We start from the raw sequence: 18015 nt of genomic DNA, 5'->3' as shown, positions 1-18015 counted from the left end.
ACAACTGAAAGAAGTGCAGTGTTGCCACAATAGTGAGCTTCTAAAAGGTGAGCTGGGTTCTGCCCATGCACTTGGAGGACAAAGCCACACCTGTCGCCCTGAGAGATAGAATAGCTCCGTGGCATTGACAGCAGAACAGGGAGCCAGTTTAGATTTCAGCAATTGATAGATAGAGAAAATGGCTGTAAAAACAATGGGAAATATGCCAGGGCTCACCTGCTTCTCCATGCTTGATATAATTTAGTTAGCTTACGAACACATATATTAAGCTTTATCATGAAAAAATTTTAAGAAATGCATACAGCCGTTTAGGAAGATACAGGATTATCCTAGAGTTTTAGAAGTGCTTGAATAAAAACAGTTTGAAGCAGTTTTCAGATTTATTTCTCTCTTCCTGCTGGGTTCAGCAATTTCCATTTCTATTTTCTTGATGTAATATCCCGAGAAAAACAAATCCAACGAACCAAAGGGAGCTGCTCACTGTTGCTGACCAAAAAAATGAAACAAATCCCTCCTCATGTTTTCCTGCTTTTTTTGTGGATGGAAGTGGGCGGTGAGAAGTTTCATTTCCTGATAGGTGGTATTGTAGGAAACTTGGTAATAGAGATCACTGAGGAATTCAAATGAAAACCTAAGACTCGAGGCCCAAATTAAAAGAGCTCCCTAGCACGATTAGAAAGTAAGGAAACAGTGTCATATTTATCCAGTAGTGCTTTCTTCTGAGCAGGGAAGATGACCTTGCATGCTCTACCCTCATTCTCCTGTGCTAAGATTTGTTCTGTTTTGCTTTATTTAACTTTTTTTTCTTTCAGCCTGTTACTCTAAGCTGTCCTTCCTTTTCTATTTTTTCCCATATCTATCTTCTCTCTGTTTCCCTTAGCAATTTTTGTTTTTTGCATCCTTTCAGCTATTTCTTATTCAGAGGGTAAGAAATTCAATATTTTTCAAAACTGATCATATTTTTATGGGAATTTAGAACTAATTGCATCATTGTCTCACCTTAGGATGGTAGCATTTTATTATATTACCTTTATATATATTTTATTTTTTATATTTCATTATATTACGTTTTTCATCACATGTCTCTAGGACGTTGCTTTCCTAATTATAATTAGCAATGATTGATGATAATATTTGCTTTAGCTATTTCTTAATAGCCTTTGTGGAACTTCTCTGAACTCAAAGGAGCAGCAACTGTCCTAAGAATTATCATGTAGATGGTGTCATCAACTAGCATTTAAAATATTTTTAGTGTTGGCAAGATACATCCAAGGTCTGTGATCATTCATTGCTTCTGCCTAGTTTCTCTCAGCTCATTGGATTGGAATTTACCTCCACAGAAGTTACCACTTTTTATTTTAAACAACTTTAGTGAAATATAATTTATAATACCATAAAATTCACCCATTTTAAGTGAATAATTCACTTTTTTTTTTTTTTAGTAAATGTACAGAGTTGTATGACCCTTATGTCAAAAAGATCCCTCGTGCCAATTACAGTCATTCCTGTTCCAACCTCAAGCCTTTAGCACCACTCGTCTGTTTTCCATCTCGTGTGATGTACCTCCTCTGGACGTTTCACACAAATGGAATCTTACAAGTGTAGTCTTTCACATCTGATATCTTTCAGTTAGCTTAATGTTTCTGAGTCCATGACATAGAATGTGTCAGTAGTGTCTTCTTTTTGTTGTTGTAGTGTTCCATTGTATGGATATAGCAAATTTTGATTATTTACTTACCAGTTGATAAACAATTGGGTTGCTTCCATTTTGATAGTATCATGAATAACGCTGCTATAAGTGAGCATTCGTGTATAAGTCTTTATGTGGGCATCTGTTTTCATGTCTCTTGGGTAGATAACTAGCAGTGGAATCGTTGGTTGATATGTTAAGTTGGTTTACCTTTTTAAGAAACTGCCAAGTAGTTTTCCAAAGGGACTGCACCATTTTACATTCTCACCGGCAGTATGTGACAGTTCCAGTTTCTCTGTATCTTCACCCATTCTGCCTTAATTACAGCCCTTCTAGGGGGTATGAAGCAGTATCTCATTGTAGTTTAATTTACATTTCCCTAGTGACTAATGATGTTGACCATCTTTTTATGTGCTTATTAGCCATTCATATGTTTGTTTTCTTTGGTGAAATGTCTGTTCAAATCGGTTGCCCATTTTTTAATTGGGGTATTGTCTTTATATACTCTGGATACAAGTCCTTTATCAGATACGTATATGATTGGCGATTATTTTTGTCCAGTATGTGGTTTGTCTTTTTATTTTCTTAATGGAGTCTTTTGAAGGGTATATGTTTTTGACTTCAATGAAGTCTAATTTTTAAACACATATTTAGATAGTGCTTTTGGTATTGTATCTGTGAATTCTTTGCCTAGCCCAAGGTCACAGCCAGTTTCTCCTATGTTTTCTTCTAGAAGTTTTATAGATTTATCTCTATGATGAATTTTATATTAACTTTTGTATATGGTGATTTTATTACTTTTAAAGATAGATGTGTTTTTTACCTACTCATGCCCACAAGTCCACCTGAAAATATCTTTGTGAAAGTTCTGAAAGCAAATAGAAGGGGGTAGTTTTTTTGTATATCTGACTTCATCTCACACTGAATTACCTTTTGGTTCATATTTAACTTTACTTTTTGGAATAGCCTATCGTTTTCTTTGAGGGGACATTAAATTCCAGAGAGTTACAAAAGCCTCCTGAAGCTGGTGAATAATTTAAATGTTGAGTAAAGTGTAGTCTATTGAGTGTATTGAGTGAGTATCCCAACAATGAATGACAAATGATGATCATCCCATGAGAGCTTAACGTCAAAGTTATCCCATCTGAACCTATAATTCTGCATCCTTAATGTCCTCTTTTGTTTAAACAGAATGCAGTATTTAGCTATTCAGGAAAACTGATAATACCAACACACTGGTAAAAAAAAAAAGTTTAGAAAAATCTTGATTAAATAAATACTCGAAGAAGTATAAGCGTTCAGAATCATACACCAGTACTGTGGGGCTGAGCAAAATGTGTCCACTCCCAACAGGTCATTGTTAGAAATGAGTTTATAGGCAGTCAAATACAACCCCCAAAATGCCTGGAAGATACCGCACCTCAGCCTCTCCACGTCAGTGCAGTGAAAGCTTTTCTGAAAATGAAATGGCCTTCTTTTAGAACACTGGAATCCTAAACTCCCAGACATTTCAGGAACTATTTTGGCTGAAAATGATAGGAGAGATTTTTCTTTGTCGTAATTTTTACTACAGTGGAAATGTTTTTTGTATTTTTAACAGTTTGACGAGACTTAATTACAATGCCGTCATCTGCTTCGTGGACTAATTTGAGCCATTGGGCATCAACACTACAGACATGCAGCAGCATTGCAAATGATACGCGTGCTGCCCTTGCTCCAGGAATTTGTACTTGCTATAAAAGAAAACAGATTTGGACAGCGCTGAAAAAGTTGGGTTTGGTTTGAAGAAAACATTTCAGAATTACATTAGAGCTGGCCTATAAGTGAACTAAAAATACCTGCTCATCTCAGTGGTCTTGGCCCAGGGCCTTTCCTTTTACTGTAAAAGTCAGGCTGTTTGAACAGTTGGAGTTCGGCTTGCTTGCTGTCTAAACTAGTGTTCTCTGATAACTTCTGTTACCATTGAAACACAAGCCCTGTTGCATTTAAGAGAATGTTTAGAGGTATGGAAAATAGCCAAGAGAAATGTATACTTAGTGTTCAAACCTCTAGGCTTCCCGTCAGTAACTAGACCACTTAGATCTGTTAAGAAATGGGACAACGACATTCATCAGTAAACATGACACAGCAAGGGTAAAAGATGGAATGGAGTAAAGGAGGCTGTTAAAATCAGCCTAAGATGATTATTTGAATTGCAAAGAGAAATGTTCAGACATAGCTAGAGCTGCTATGCTAAACATAACTCTTGAAGTTTTTCCAGAACAGAGGGATTGGGGGGAATGAGACCAGTGAAGGAGAAAATTAGAAAATTATAAGACAGAATGGGAGATGAAGTTTCAGACGCTAGTAAGATAGCTGAAATATATGATATTATTAGGTCTTAAATCTATTTATGAGGGTGAAAATTTAAAAATGTTCTCTGACTTTGGCTCTGTGATTTTAAGATTGAAATGAAGATATTAAATCTGGGCAAAGAATAACCAGCAGTAACTGCTAGGTTATATTATGAAGGATTAAAAAGAAAGACCAGAAATCAGTAGCCCAGGGAAGATATTCATGATAAATTGGATGAGTCTGAGAGAGATAATTTGAGTGGAAATGAATCAGAATGGTACCAAACATCCCTAAACTTGGCAGAGTACAACCCTCTGCATATCAGCTACTGTCTAAAAAAACAGTCACCATAATTGATCATTTGCTTTCTGAAAGGTGCTCCTATTCAGTGAGATAGAATGGGGAATATAAAGACTACCGGACTAATTTTAAAATAACTTGTATCACAGACTTCACTAACATGTGTTTGGCTTGTGAGATAGCTGGGTATCCTATTTGCTGGCACAGTATATAGAACAGAGGGAGTTTCCCCCATGAGCAACTGAAGTGCCAGCTGTTGCCCTCAATATTGTACCTGTTCACAATAGCGGTGGCTTTAAAGCCAGATTTCAAGCTTAGGGAAAATTTTACATTTTCCCTGCATCAGCAAACATTAGCGTCAGATATGTGGGTCTAGATACAGCATTTACACACAAAAAAGAGGGGAGTTGATCAAGAACCTTCTTCAAAAATAATAATGCTAACAGATTTCATTTATTTAAACATTTAAAACTATCTTTAATAAGCTTTAAAAAATCTTTACAGCACTTCTAAAGTCTTAGAAAATATCTAGAAATGGCACATTTGCATGACAATATCCCTGAATAAAATATCCCATTCAATCCACCATTTTTGTTAAAACAATAGTTTGAGAATATAGAAGACGAAAAGGGGTATCAGAACATCATATAATGACTGGAATTCTATGGGGGGAAAAACACCTTTTTCATTGGCGCCTGAGGTATAAATAAAAGAAAAATGAAAACAGATTGAGAACCAACATTAAAACACTTTTGGTTTTACTTAGAGAATAATTACAGCATGGAATGTTCTTCACCTATACTAGTGAGATAGTCACGCGTCCTTCCAGAACCAGTGGAATCGTGGAGAAGCGGGATACTAGAGAAAGACAAGCTTCAATGAGCGTAGTAGCCTTAACATTCGTACATATTTCTTTGATGTTAAGTATTTTTTAGAGTGTTTGTTACTTGATACCAACAACCTCCTCATGGACCAAAATAATACCAATTTACCAATTCCACTTAATTGTCCATATTTGGTCATTTAAAACAATAAATATGTGTTGATCTGTAATCGGTAAGAATGACTTTGCATGCAGCCTGATTTTGAATGCAGAATTTCAATGAATGATAAAGCTACTAAAATGAAAAACGTAACTGTTTTGTACCATGGTGGGCATTACAAACTTCTAGGTACAGTACTAATTTCTAATGAAAGGGACCTCAGAGAATCAACATCTCCAAGTGTCTATAAGCATTTGTCACTTTCATTCTGCATCCAAACTTTTGCTAACATTAAACTCACAACATTGCAGGGATTTCTTATCAGTTATTCATGTGTGGTTGATGTGATGCTCAAGTGGGACGTACTCTGGGTTTTGCATTTTGGAGTTGTCAGTGTTCTCAAAGCAAAACCAGCGCCTTTCATCTCTGACTGATAAAAATGACACGAAATATCAGTACAACTTGTAAGCTAAAAAAGAAAACATCAAAATAAATAAATAACTCCCCAGGCCTTCTGGCTGGCAGGTTCTATTGATATAATATCTCCATCAAGGAAAGTAGTGTGCATTATGTTATGATTAGTTGATAGCATCATCTTGGAGGTTGTTTGGGTCCATTTTGTTGTGGAGATTCTTGAGCAGGTGTTTCCATGGGTCGCATATAAGACATCTTCAAATGAGTCCTATCTAGTCGTCACACTTGCTTCTTTAATAGATAGTGATGCTATGATTCTATGCTTTTCAAAAAGGCATGGATGTACTAAGATTGTGGACTTTAAGTTTCAGATAGCAACTTCAAAACCCCAGTGTACAATTTCAGTCAATAAGGAATTAGGATTTTCTGATGTGTATTTATAAGTAGCCTAAGTAAATCTGAGTAAACAATGATTTTTCAACACTATCAGTAAATAAATGAATTAAGTTACAATATATGCACTTGATTCAAAGCTGTGCTTTTGAAATCAACCAATTGTTTGATTGTTTTTCTACTCCTAACCATATACTCATTCTTCCACTGGAACAAAAATAGGTAGTTCTCTTGATGTAGTTTGCTTAATCAATATAAGGGATCATTTGCTAGAGAGTGCACTTCGATTTTTTTTTTCTCTAAACACATAAACCACACACACACACACACACACACACACACACACACAGATATATACCACAAAATAACAAAAGTCTTGTCAGTTTGATATCTGGTTGAAATTATTCAAAAAGAAAGCAGCAGAGGGAACCCTGTCAGTTCTCATTCTAACAGAGCAAGGAGAGAAGCCAATGTGTAAAAGTATGTCTGTGGGCATGAGAAGGCTCCCTGTGTCGTTGGTGGTATGATCACAGGAAACAGCAAAACAGGTTGGAGTGATCCAGTGCGTCTAAGGTTGTAAGCAATTCCCCGCTACTGTTTATTTTAGAATATTGTCCAAGCAAAGCAAAGCCTCTCTTCAAGAGAACAACATGCCATCCTTTAAAACCATCTTGAGAAGGCTATTGTTATGCTGGAATTAGTCGGGTTCATTTTGCCTATCTTCTGTCCCCTGTTGAATGGAGGTGGTACAGAAAGCTTTAGTGAAATCAACCAGAAATAGAGACTTTACAATAGGTATTGATGCCATCTAGCTATTTAAATCAAGGTGAAACCACCCCCTTTCCAGAAGAGAAAACTGATGATGTGTGTATCCTGGCGTAATCCAAAGGGGAGTAAATAGGCAGAGAGGGTTCACCTCTACTTCTTCTTTAGGCATATTTTTAGGCAATATTAAACATTAGTAGATGGGGAAAAAATTAGTAGATCTAGTGCAAATGGTTAATGGTGAGTACAATTTTTTTCTCTCTACTACTGTCTTACCCCTAAATCCTTAAGTTATAATTCATATCATCATCTAGGAATATACGCGTGTGTCTAGCCTTCTTTGTTATACATTTGTATATGTACATTCTGTTTTTTCACTAAGTTAATGTAGAATGTGCTGTTTTCTGTGTGAGAAATTGGCAGTGTTTCTCAAAGAGGAATGCTGTTAGCATGTGGATGGGAAAATTTTCAGGATGTTTCACACCCTTGGCCCCAGTTGCCAAATGCTGGTTTCACCCCTTTCTCACACCAGGTCACACCAGGTCACACCAGGCTTTAGGACAAAAACATCCATCCATATTTCCATGTGCCCTGGCGGAGAGAAGTGTCAGGATAGCACCCAAATGTTTGCAAGTTGACCCTCTTCCCTTCCTACCCTTGTGCCAAAAAAGATTTAAGGAGGTCATTGATGGGGTTAATTCATAAACAGTGTTTTCATTTGCTTCTTATTCTCTCTTTAATCATGTTTTTAATTCAGGAATTTGTCAGCCTTGGTGATGTTTTTGTCAGAAAGAAAAGCCACCTTTTAGGTCCCTCTGGACATTCCCGACCTTTCTTCTTTAAGGCCAGCCTTATTGGTAGAGGTGAAATCGTTTCCTTTTAAGGATTAATTAATTAAGAAAACCCGTTTTTATATATTTCTAGACACCTTTGAGTTTTTATTTTTAAAAGCGTTGCTTAGTTCCCCAAAAGACAAATACTATACTATGTATTTATTAACTTTCTAATTTGAGGTCCCTCTCCCATTAGAGAATATTCCTATACCAAGTATGTTCTGTGAAGGTAGACACATTTGTATTTTGCTACATTTCCCCATTCTGTTTTATCTGAAATAGATATTGTTGAATGATGAAACAAACCGAAACAGCAAACAGAAAAAACGTCAGAAGGTGAAGGTTGGGTGAAAAATGGGTTAATACTGTGAAGGTTTGGGTGTAAATGTGTTAAGTTTAAGAAAAAAAAAAGTGTCTTGGAATTAGGAAAGGGGTTTTCTAAAAGGGCCATGAAGTAATTAATTGTGTTGTAGGAGATGGCCTTTCCATGTAGGCAGAGAATTTTTCCTTCACTCCTTTCTGAAGAGACAGTCCAATGGAGAATCTCATCTCTTAATTAGAAAGAAAAATACTCATCAAACACATCTCATCACTGGAGAGCTAATGATCCACAGCTGTTAGTCTGAAAGGGCAGGCTTTTTTCCTGAACAGTAGGAAGTGTTAATCATTTTGGATGAGATTTCTTTTTAAAATATACTGTAGTTTGCAAAAGAATAGGATATTCAATATTCCAACTTAAATGATTTTTTTGAAGTGCGCACCCCCAGGGATACTGTCATGTGTCCCACTGAATGAGCATTGAATGCAGGCAACTTCCCCTGTCCTTCAATGAGAGCATCAATTGATGGGATGATGTTAATGGCCCAGTCCAGCCCGGGACTCTTAAAACCCCAGGCTCAAAGAAATAAAAATCATGCATTGTACCTACTAAGAAATGGTGTCACTATGAAATCTTAAGATTTTCAATCATTCACTTTATATAATTTGCCTTGTTTAAATATGAGTGAAAAGCCTTAGCCCACCTTCACTTAGCGTCTGAGTAGAATTTTTTTTTTTGTTTAATCTTCATGTGAAAAAGCCTTTTTTTTTTTTTTTTTTTTGGTCCGCAAAAATGTAATTGGCTCGTTCATTTTCCAGTCTTTGCTTTTAGAGCCACCTTGCTAACCTCTTCTAAACGTTTTGGACAGAAGAAAACCCCATTTGATAGAAACCTTGTGAATAGCCAACTTTTGATTTTCCAGGACCATGCAAGATAGTGGGGGGAAAGGAAGAATGAAATTGGCTCCACAAACCTCATTTCAACCACCAGTTTTTGACTTCTTTGTCATACCAAACCTTTACCAGAACACCAAGGAAGTGGTATTCTGTTTCTTCCCACTAAAGCAAAAGTAGTTTTCCCGAAGCAAGAGGAAGGAGAAGAAATAGATACAGAAATCTACATATTGAATAATCAGTCCCTAAATAATTGATACCTTCGGGGCATTGACGTTCACTATAAAATCCTTCACCTTAGAGGCAGTGGAGCACTGTGGGAAAAGCACACAAGGTTGGGAATCAGACGACCTGGCTATGCCACTCAGAGGGTTTCCTTAGATAATTCTCAAAAAATCCTGAGCTTCGGTTTCTTCATTTGTAAAATGAAAATCGTAGTCTCTGCCTTCCCATCCTGCCGCTCAGGACTTTTTCCATAAAGTTCATTCTGTGCAATGTGATGTAAGATATTTGTTAGGACAAATTATGTTGTTTACCTTTCCATCAAATATAAATTTTCAAAAAACACACATTCTGAATAATTATGATTAAAATGCAGGTTGTTCATAAAGCCTGACCCAAATAAATACTGAAGGATTGCATTTTTTTTAATGCTGATGCTGATATCATAGGCAAGGTAACATTAATTTAGATAAAAAGGTATGTGGGTTTAAAAGTGAAAAAAATTATGGACAGGAATTGACATTTATAAAACTGCTAGTTCAGAACAAGATTCTTTTATATCTAGGGGTATGAGGTTGTTAAAAATTGTTAACATTTAAAAACCTAATTGTTTCAACTTCAGAGTTCACAAAATCTATATAGCATGCTAATGCCATTTACAATAATGAGATTCTCTAAAGCTCTTGATTTTTCTTGTTTCAATTATTAAGGAAAATTTTAACTGCAACTCCTGTGTTTAATGTATGACTTCCTTCCAACAAACCTCTTCCTCTCCCACCGCGCACAGATCCCTTTAAGGAACACCACCCAACCTCCGTAACTGCTCAAGGACCAATTATCATATTCTATTATCCTGTAGTATTAGTTTATAAAGTGTCTTTAAAGTAAGTTATAAAGTTATAAAGTAAATTTTTCAGAAACAATTTTAAATAGGAACAGTATTAAGTTGATAATAGTTGCACTTCCGTTGTACTTTGTGATAAAACATTTTCACATATGGTGCATCACTTGTTTCCCACAGCCAGCTTGTGAAATAAGCAGGTGTTATCATCTCCATTTTATAGATAATAGACTAAAATGAAAGAGGATAACTGACTTGCCCAAGCTCTTATGATGATCAAATAGCAGAAATAGGATTAAAACCACTTCTTCAGGCTTCTGGTCCATACCACAGTGTCTCCTTAGAGAGAGAATATGTATCAGCTTTCGCTGTATAACAAACTGCTACATAGTTAGTAGCTTAAAATAACTATCATTTATTTAATGATGATTCTTTGGGCCAGGAATTTGGACCAAGCTCAGCTGAGTATTTTTTCTGTTCTCAGCAGGACTTATTTATCTCTAGTCAGCTTCTGGTCAGTTAAGCAGCTTTGCATCTGAATGCTGCCTGGTTTTCAGCTGGGGTGATGGAGGCAACTGTGCCAGTTGTCAAGTAGCAGACTAGCTTGGGCTGATTGACATGGTGGCTCAGGGTTCTGAGTGCAGAGGTCAGGCCCCAATGAGCCAGTGCTTTTTAAGTCTCTGTGTTCATCATATTTGCTACCCTTTCCTTGGCCAACACAAGCCATATGTCCAATCTGTGTCATTGTGGGAGGGTATTACAAAAGGCATGGATACAGGGAGACATGAACAAATGGGGTCATGACTGCATGCAGTCACCACAAGCTAAATATGAAAAATACTGAAAATGGACCTCATTTCATCATCTTTTCCTCCTGTACTTCACATGGCTTCTTGAACCATTATCTATGGATTCTAGGGAGATATAGGAAAATTGAGAAGCTGCAAAAAGGGCCCGAAATATTATATGGAGTATAAGCCAATATATTCCTGTAGTAACACCTACTGTTCATTGAGCATCTTATATGTGCCAGGCACTAGGCTAATTCCATCTCAAATCTGCAAAGTCAATAGTATAATTCCCACTTTTCAGATGATAAACTAAGAGAAATCTAGTAACTTGCCCAAAGACCAATAACTAATGTCTAGAGAGTTTGGACGTAGACATGAGCCTGACTCAAACACCCATATTTTTTCCACTGCACTGCACTGTAGCAGCTGCTTGCGTGATTCCCTGGTCATGGCTGACAGGCCAAGGCAGGTTGACAGAGAGCCTCTAACATCCAGAGTAATGCGTAAAACTCGCAATATCCTTTTTCTAATGAAGGAGGTTGTGTGTACTTATTACCATTTGACTAAGGTCCCATGAAGATTTTCTGCTGTAGAATTCTTATTGTGAATTATAATAGCCACCTAGTGATTTGAAAAACAAAGTCAAATTTTTGGAATAGTTTTTAGTCTTTAATGAGCAAGGCTAGCTAATGTGGGGGAGCAAGGATAGCTAATAGCTAGATATTTTGCTTGGAATGGGGGCGTTGATTCCATTAAAGTAAAATGTAGGTAGTCCAAGTTTCCTTATTAAAAGAATGGGGGGGGGGCAGAGAGAGAAAGATGAGATAACTGTGTTAAAAAGAGGAAAAATAAGGAAAGAATGCCCGTGATGGAGTCAAAGGAAATTAAAGACTATACAAATGTGCCAGAGTTTGTATTACCTAATTTAATATTGAGGAATTCTATAATACGGTTAGTAAGTCCTTTTTCCATGTCCCACACAGACAAAAAGGGGTTGTGGAAGTATGGGGTGAGAATAAATGCTAGGCTTTTTATGGTTGATAGTTATATTCTGAAGATGCGCCAGTGATTTTTTTTTTTTTTTTGGTTCCTTGATTTCTTTTTGTGCCTCATCTTAGCCTATTTTATCTCTTTCCCCCCCAAACCTCTGGAAAAGTGTAGTCAGGAACAAGAACAGATGTTACATTGTCTTGGCCTTGCTAGGGTTTCTCTGAACTGTCTTCTTCCTCCTGTTGCCCTAGTGAGACACTGAACACCCAGCCTTAGGAGTTACGCTGGCTTTTTGTAGGAAAGAGGAGAGGATCACTCTTAGTGCAGATCCAAGGAGACGAGAAGCGCAATGTGGACAAAATGAGCTAAAAGATGTTTTTCTTCCTTTAACGGCTCTTTATTAAAAGATCCTCACCTCCTAATGAGGATTAGAATCATCCCCATCCACTATTAATACAGTGAACGATTGCTTTTTTTCCTAGTGATTCTTAGCAATCTGAGTCCAGACACCAGTCATATATTAATTTTGAAAAGGCAGTATTAATGGCACATAGTAATTGTTCAATAAATATATTTGATAATCTATGTTTAAACTTTTTTTTGAACTTTTGGAACCTTCTGTTCAACGTTTAGAAAGAAAAAATGCTTTTGCTTTCTGATTTATTCAGAAATCTCATTTACCTTTTGCTTTATTATTTTTTACTCCTATCTTCCATTGCCCTACTTTGGCAACCATCAGCTTGTTCTCTATATCTATGGGTTTATTTCTGTTTTGTTTATTCATTTGATTTTTTAGATTACACATATAAGTGAGATCATATAGTATTTGTCTTTCTCGGTCTGACTTATTTCACTTAACATAATACCCTCTAAGTCTATCCATGTTAGTGTAAATGACAAGATTTCATTCTCTTTTATTGCTGAATAATATTCCATTGCATATGTACCACATCTTCTTTATCCATTCGTCTACTGATGGACATCTAGGTTGCTTCCATATCTTGGCTATTGCTAGTAATTCTGCAATGGACATAGAAGTACGTATATCTTTTCGAATTAGCATTTTTGTTTTCTTTGGATAAATACCCAGAAGTGGAACTGCTGGACCATATGGCAGCTCTATTTAATTTTTGAGGAATCTCCATATTGATTGTAAATTAGTGGCTACATTAATTTATAATCTCACCAACTGTGTAGGAGGGTTACCTTGTCTCTACTTCCTCGCCAACACTGTCCTTTGTTGATTTATTGATGATAGCCCCTGTGATAGGTATGAGGTGACATCTCATTGTGGTTTTAATTGTAATCTGCATTTCCCTGATGATTAGTGATGTTGAACATCTTTTCATCTCTTGGCCATCTGTATGTCCTCTTGGGAGAAATGTCTATTCAGGTCCTCCGCCCACTTTTTTGATTGGATTGTTTGATTTTTGGTGTTAAATTGTATGAGTTCTTTATATATTTTGGATATTAACCCTTTCTCAGATGTATCATGGGAAATATCTTCTCTCATTCTGTAGGTTGTCTTTTTCATTTTGTAGATGGTTTCCTTTGCTTTACAAAAAATTTTTAGTAGTCCCATTTATTTTTTCTTTTGTTTCCCTTGCTTGAGGAGTGTAGATCCAAAAAGATATTGCTAAGAGTGATCTCAAAGAGTTTATTGCCTATGTTTTCTTCTAGGAGTTTTATGGTTTCAAGCAAAACATTTAAAAATTTTTAATCCCTTTTGAATACATTTTTGGTGTAAGAAAGTGGTCCAATTTAATCTTTTTTCATGTATCTGTCCAGTCCTGTCAAAACCACTTATTGAAGAGACTGTCTTTACCCCATTGTATATATCCTTGCTTCCTTTGTCATAGATTAATGACCATATAAGCGACAATTTATTTCTGGGCTCTCTATTCTAGTCCATTGATCTATACATTTGTTTTTATGCCAATACCATACTGTTTTGATTTTTCTAGCTTTGTAGCATATTTTGCTATCAGGGTGCATGATATATTACTTTAGGTAATAAAGGTATTTTAACAATATTAATCTTTCCAATCCATGAGCTGGTATATCCTTCCATTTGTTTGTATCTTGTTCAATTTCCTTCTTCATGGTCTTATAGTTTTCAGAGTACACTCTTGCTTTTCTTTTTATTTTCAACATTAGGGTGTCCTTGATTAGTTACTTATAAGTTAGATTCTTAAAGAACATACAATAGGGAAAGAGACAATTTTTGTCCTGCTAGGATCCATAAAACTAATGCAGTTTCTTCCTTTATCTCTCTTCTCTATGATTCCCCATTCTGTGTTCTGGTGCTCTGGTTGTTAGGACATATCAATAATAGATATTCATGAGATATGTTGTATCGGTTCTGAGCGCTATATTGTAAGAAAGCTATGGATGTACTAATTGGATGGATATGGTGAGTAGATGATGTCCACCATGGAGAATACCAGAAATCACACTTTGTAACTGGTGCTTGAAGCAACTAGTGATGTTGAACCTAGAGAACAAAAAGGCATGACAGATATCTTGATTATAGGGTTATGATCTAGAAAGTGTATTCTATGCAACACCTAGCCTACAACTAACACCAATAGATGGACATTACAAGGAAGTTTATTCTGGGTAACAACAGGATTCTAACACCAATGAATGGACATTACAAGGGGGAATATATATGCTCAACAGATTAAAAACAATTACATTTGGTGATGTTTAGCAATGGAATCATCTGAGTCCCATTCATGAGGCCAGAAAACACCAAGTCAAATGAATGTCCTCAGAAAAGGCAACCATATAGGAAGTCTCTCTCCAAGAGAAGAGACTGTGGTCAGACCATAATACAAAGATAGTTAATGACTGCATAGCCAGAATACAAAGAGAGTCTATTAATAGAAGTTCCAAGTACTTCTACCTTATGTGCCTCAGAATGTTGTTAGTGACAACCCAGGTTGGAATCTGAATACATTTTCCTTGAAGGCACTTGGTTTTACACAGTGATACAAATAATTAAGAAGATTTATGTTAAATGAGTTGGCAACCCAGTGTCCACTATTCATTAAATCAGCAAGTATGTATTTATTGAACACCCATTATGCTTCAAGCACTGTTGTAGACTCTGGGGATAACACAGTGAACAAAAGGAAGAAGGCCCTGCCCTTTAGAGCTTATATTCTAAGAACTAGCTTACTTTTACAACTAAATGTGTAAAGAATTAATATGGGTTCTAGCCAAAACTAATTTTCCCTTTTTCATGTGTTGAAGTCTGTTAAATTTGCCTTAATTCACTTCCTGAATAAACAATTAACTTTATTCCTTTAATTAGAGTGACATTGGTTAGTAAAACAGTTAACTTTAAAAATGCATTTTATAGAATAATCCTAGCCATCGATTACACTTTGTTTTATCTTTATATTGTATAAATTTCAAAAGTTAGAAGAAAAACATTATCCTTTTGTGGAAACCTTTCCACTTTTCTGGTGAAGAAAAGATATGGCTCATGCTTCATGCATGGACCTATTTGAGATTTTCCTTCTTCAGGAACTTGAATCTATAGTTACCATGTAATTCTGTCCAAAATTCATTTCTTGGGTTACTAAACCATTATTTATGCTTTTTGGTGTCCATCTGAATTATGAATATCAAAGAATTCTGTAAAACATGCAATTTTCAAAATTTAATGTCACATTTAAAAAAAAAAAACAACTCTCATGGTATAAAGTCACTTTAAATATTGGAGAAAGTATGTTAGAGGTGATGAGGTCTATAAACCTCTGTTTAAAAGTGAAAACAATGAGGCAGAGCGACTTTCTAACGCTCAGAACCTGGCTTCTGGCCCTTATACAGGGGTCTCTCCACCGCTCCACACAGTTTCGTTTTCTCTTCCATTTGCATGGGCTGTAGACTTGGCTGAGGTGTATTAGGAAGGCTGCACCTGGCCTGTGCTGCTGTGCCTGACACAAGTGTTCTTAGGGTAAAGCCCCGAATCCTTCTGATCTATCGGATACACGGTGTTTGTGTCACCCCCACCAGCTGGCTGGAACTCCCCGTTATACTGTGGTTCAGCTAAATCTTAGCAGGCGGATGACTTTCTAGTTTTGAGCATTAAAATATGCATTCACTGAAGAGCTTAGTCGATAATTAGTTAACTTTCTACGATTTGTAAGGTATTGGTAGCATTTACACAATAATATCTTGGGGGCTCTTACTGGGTACTAAGCAGTGTGGTAAGTCCTTGAAATGTTTCAGCTATTTAATTCTCACCACTGCTCAGATACTCTTATCATCCCCATTAGACAGAGGAAGTAAAGGGAAGATATGTGTGGGTGGGTTATAGGGCTAGTGAGCATCAGGAGTAAAATCCAGCTCTTAATTACCATCTGACTTAATATTACCGTAATTTGGCAGCAGCTGCCACAGACCCAGAGAATTTAGATGATCTGTCCAGGAATGTAAGAGTCTGGTGAGGGATGCGGGCGGGCGAGTCACACTTTATATTCAGTGCTAGTTATTTTACAATGCAGATGCTCTTAGAGTGGCTCCTGCCAGCTTAGGTGAGTTCTGAATCTAATATTTGTCTTACAATTTTAAAAAATCATTTATATGCTTAGAGAAGTATATAGTTTTAAAAGATAGTAGAAGTAGACATTTAAAAATTTCCTTTGGTAAAATTATTCTTTTTTTACATAGCTGTTTGATTTCTATGGTAATGCTGAATGTTAAGCCAACCTTTTTTTTATAAATGTTGGTAGCAGTGTTTTTTATTCATAATGTGAAACCTTTGAGGCTGCCTGATGCAGCTTTGGTATTTTCTTCTGCTTGTTATGCTTGTTACATTGTGTTACCGACGTGAGATTTAAAACATCCCTGATATTAAATAGTGATTCATTCTTCATCACTAAGGCCGATAGACTGGCTATTTCTGACAATGTAGTGAAGCTCATTTGGCTGCCCTTTTTTTTTAACTTTATTTTGTGCAAACTAACAGTTTCACTGAAGGAGAAAAATTAAAATTGCCTCATTGACAATGTAATGATACCAGTTTTCCTTTATAGAAATTAAACAAAGTAAAAATCTTCATTGTAACTTTCTAGGGATCGGTTGTGCTTTTAGAAAAACGCCTAGCAATTTCTCAAGCCTTTGTTTTCCAGATAAATCTGTCCGTTCTGAAGCGTTTAGTCTTGGGGTTTTTGAAGTGGAGTATGGATAAGAGAGTCCATTTAATGAAATTTAGAGTTGACTCATCTTTTTTTTTTTCTCTCTCTCTCTTCTCTCCTCCAGCTCTTTCTCTTTGTTGTCTGGAACTTTGAGCTCTACATGATACCACTGGTTTTGTTGTTACTACTGACATGGAACTACTTCTTGATAATATCAGGGAAAGATAACAGGCAACGTGATACCGTAAGTCTCTATTTTCTTACTTGTCTGTGTTTTTGTTCTTATGCCTAGTCCCTCTGACAAGATCAACATTGAATTTGGTTTTTACAAACCAGAAATTCAGTCCATAAATGCTCAAGTTTGGAGAAAAGTTTTATCAGTTCAAAAACTAACAACGCTTTGGTCCTAATACAATAGAAAGTATTCACTATTTCTAACATTACTCTTCTTGGTAGGAACTAAAGTCAAGAACACACCAATGTATGACCTATGTTTTTTAATTATAAGTGGGTTATTCCAAATGATTATTTCTTTTATTCCCCTTGTTTCTGTATCTTAATGAATCCTGAATTAAGACATAATATCACAAAATTATTAATGATCACACCAAACGAAATTTATTTAAAACATTTCTTTGTGGTCTGTCATGAAGAAAAGATTGGCGGTAGCTGTTGGCCTAGAAAAGTACATAAAGTACCTTAATTCAATTCAGTGAATACCGAGCAATAGCAAATATCCTTCTGTATGGCAGGGGTGTATTAGGAAACCTGCTCAAGGATAAAGAGCATTCATGTAACCTAGGGAAAGTTATACTGAACCCCCTACCCTCTCTGGCATTTTTGAAAGTTTTCAGGATGTGTGAGACCACCTTCTGTCTTTCGAAAAGAGTTTTTGATTGAGAAACAGACAATAGCCACATTACATTCACATTTGTTCTCCTGCCAACCTTCATTCCCCTTAGATTATCTCAGTTGTGATACCGTTAGCAAACATACAACTTCAGAAAGATTTCTCATATATGAATAAATGGGAGGGGGTGTGTCTTCTCCAAATAGGACATTGGCAATTTGATAACTCGCTAGACAGCTGTTGACAA

The 18015-nt window shown here is 36.2% G+C and overlaps 1 protein-coding gene across 1 annotated transcript in view; it reads left to right on the top strand.

Annotated features, from left to right (window-relative positions):
* MCTP1 (multiple C2 and transmembrane domain containing 1) overlaps positions 1-18015 on the top strand; it is a 492067-nt gene that overhangs the window by 381758 nt on the left and 92294 nt on the right. Inside the window, 1 exon segment of the mRNA XM_033110903.1 lies at positions 17043-17162. Coding sequence (XP_032966794.1) covers positions 17043-17162 — 120 coding nt within the window.

The sequence above is a fragment of the Rhinolophus ferrumequinum genome, chromosome 7 (assembly GCF_004115265.2).
Source record: "Rhinolophus ferrumequinum isolate MPI-CBG mRhiFer1 chromosome 7, mRhiFer1_v1.p, whole genome shotgun sequence".
Classification (NCBI taxonomy): Eukaryota; Metazoa; Chordata; class Mammalia; order Chiroptera; family Rhinolophidae; genus Rhinolophus; species Rhinolophus ferrumequinum.
The sequence above is the reverse complement of the archived record's forward strand: the minus strand, read 5'-3'. Positions and strand labels throughout refer to the sequence as shown.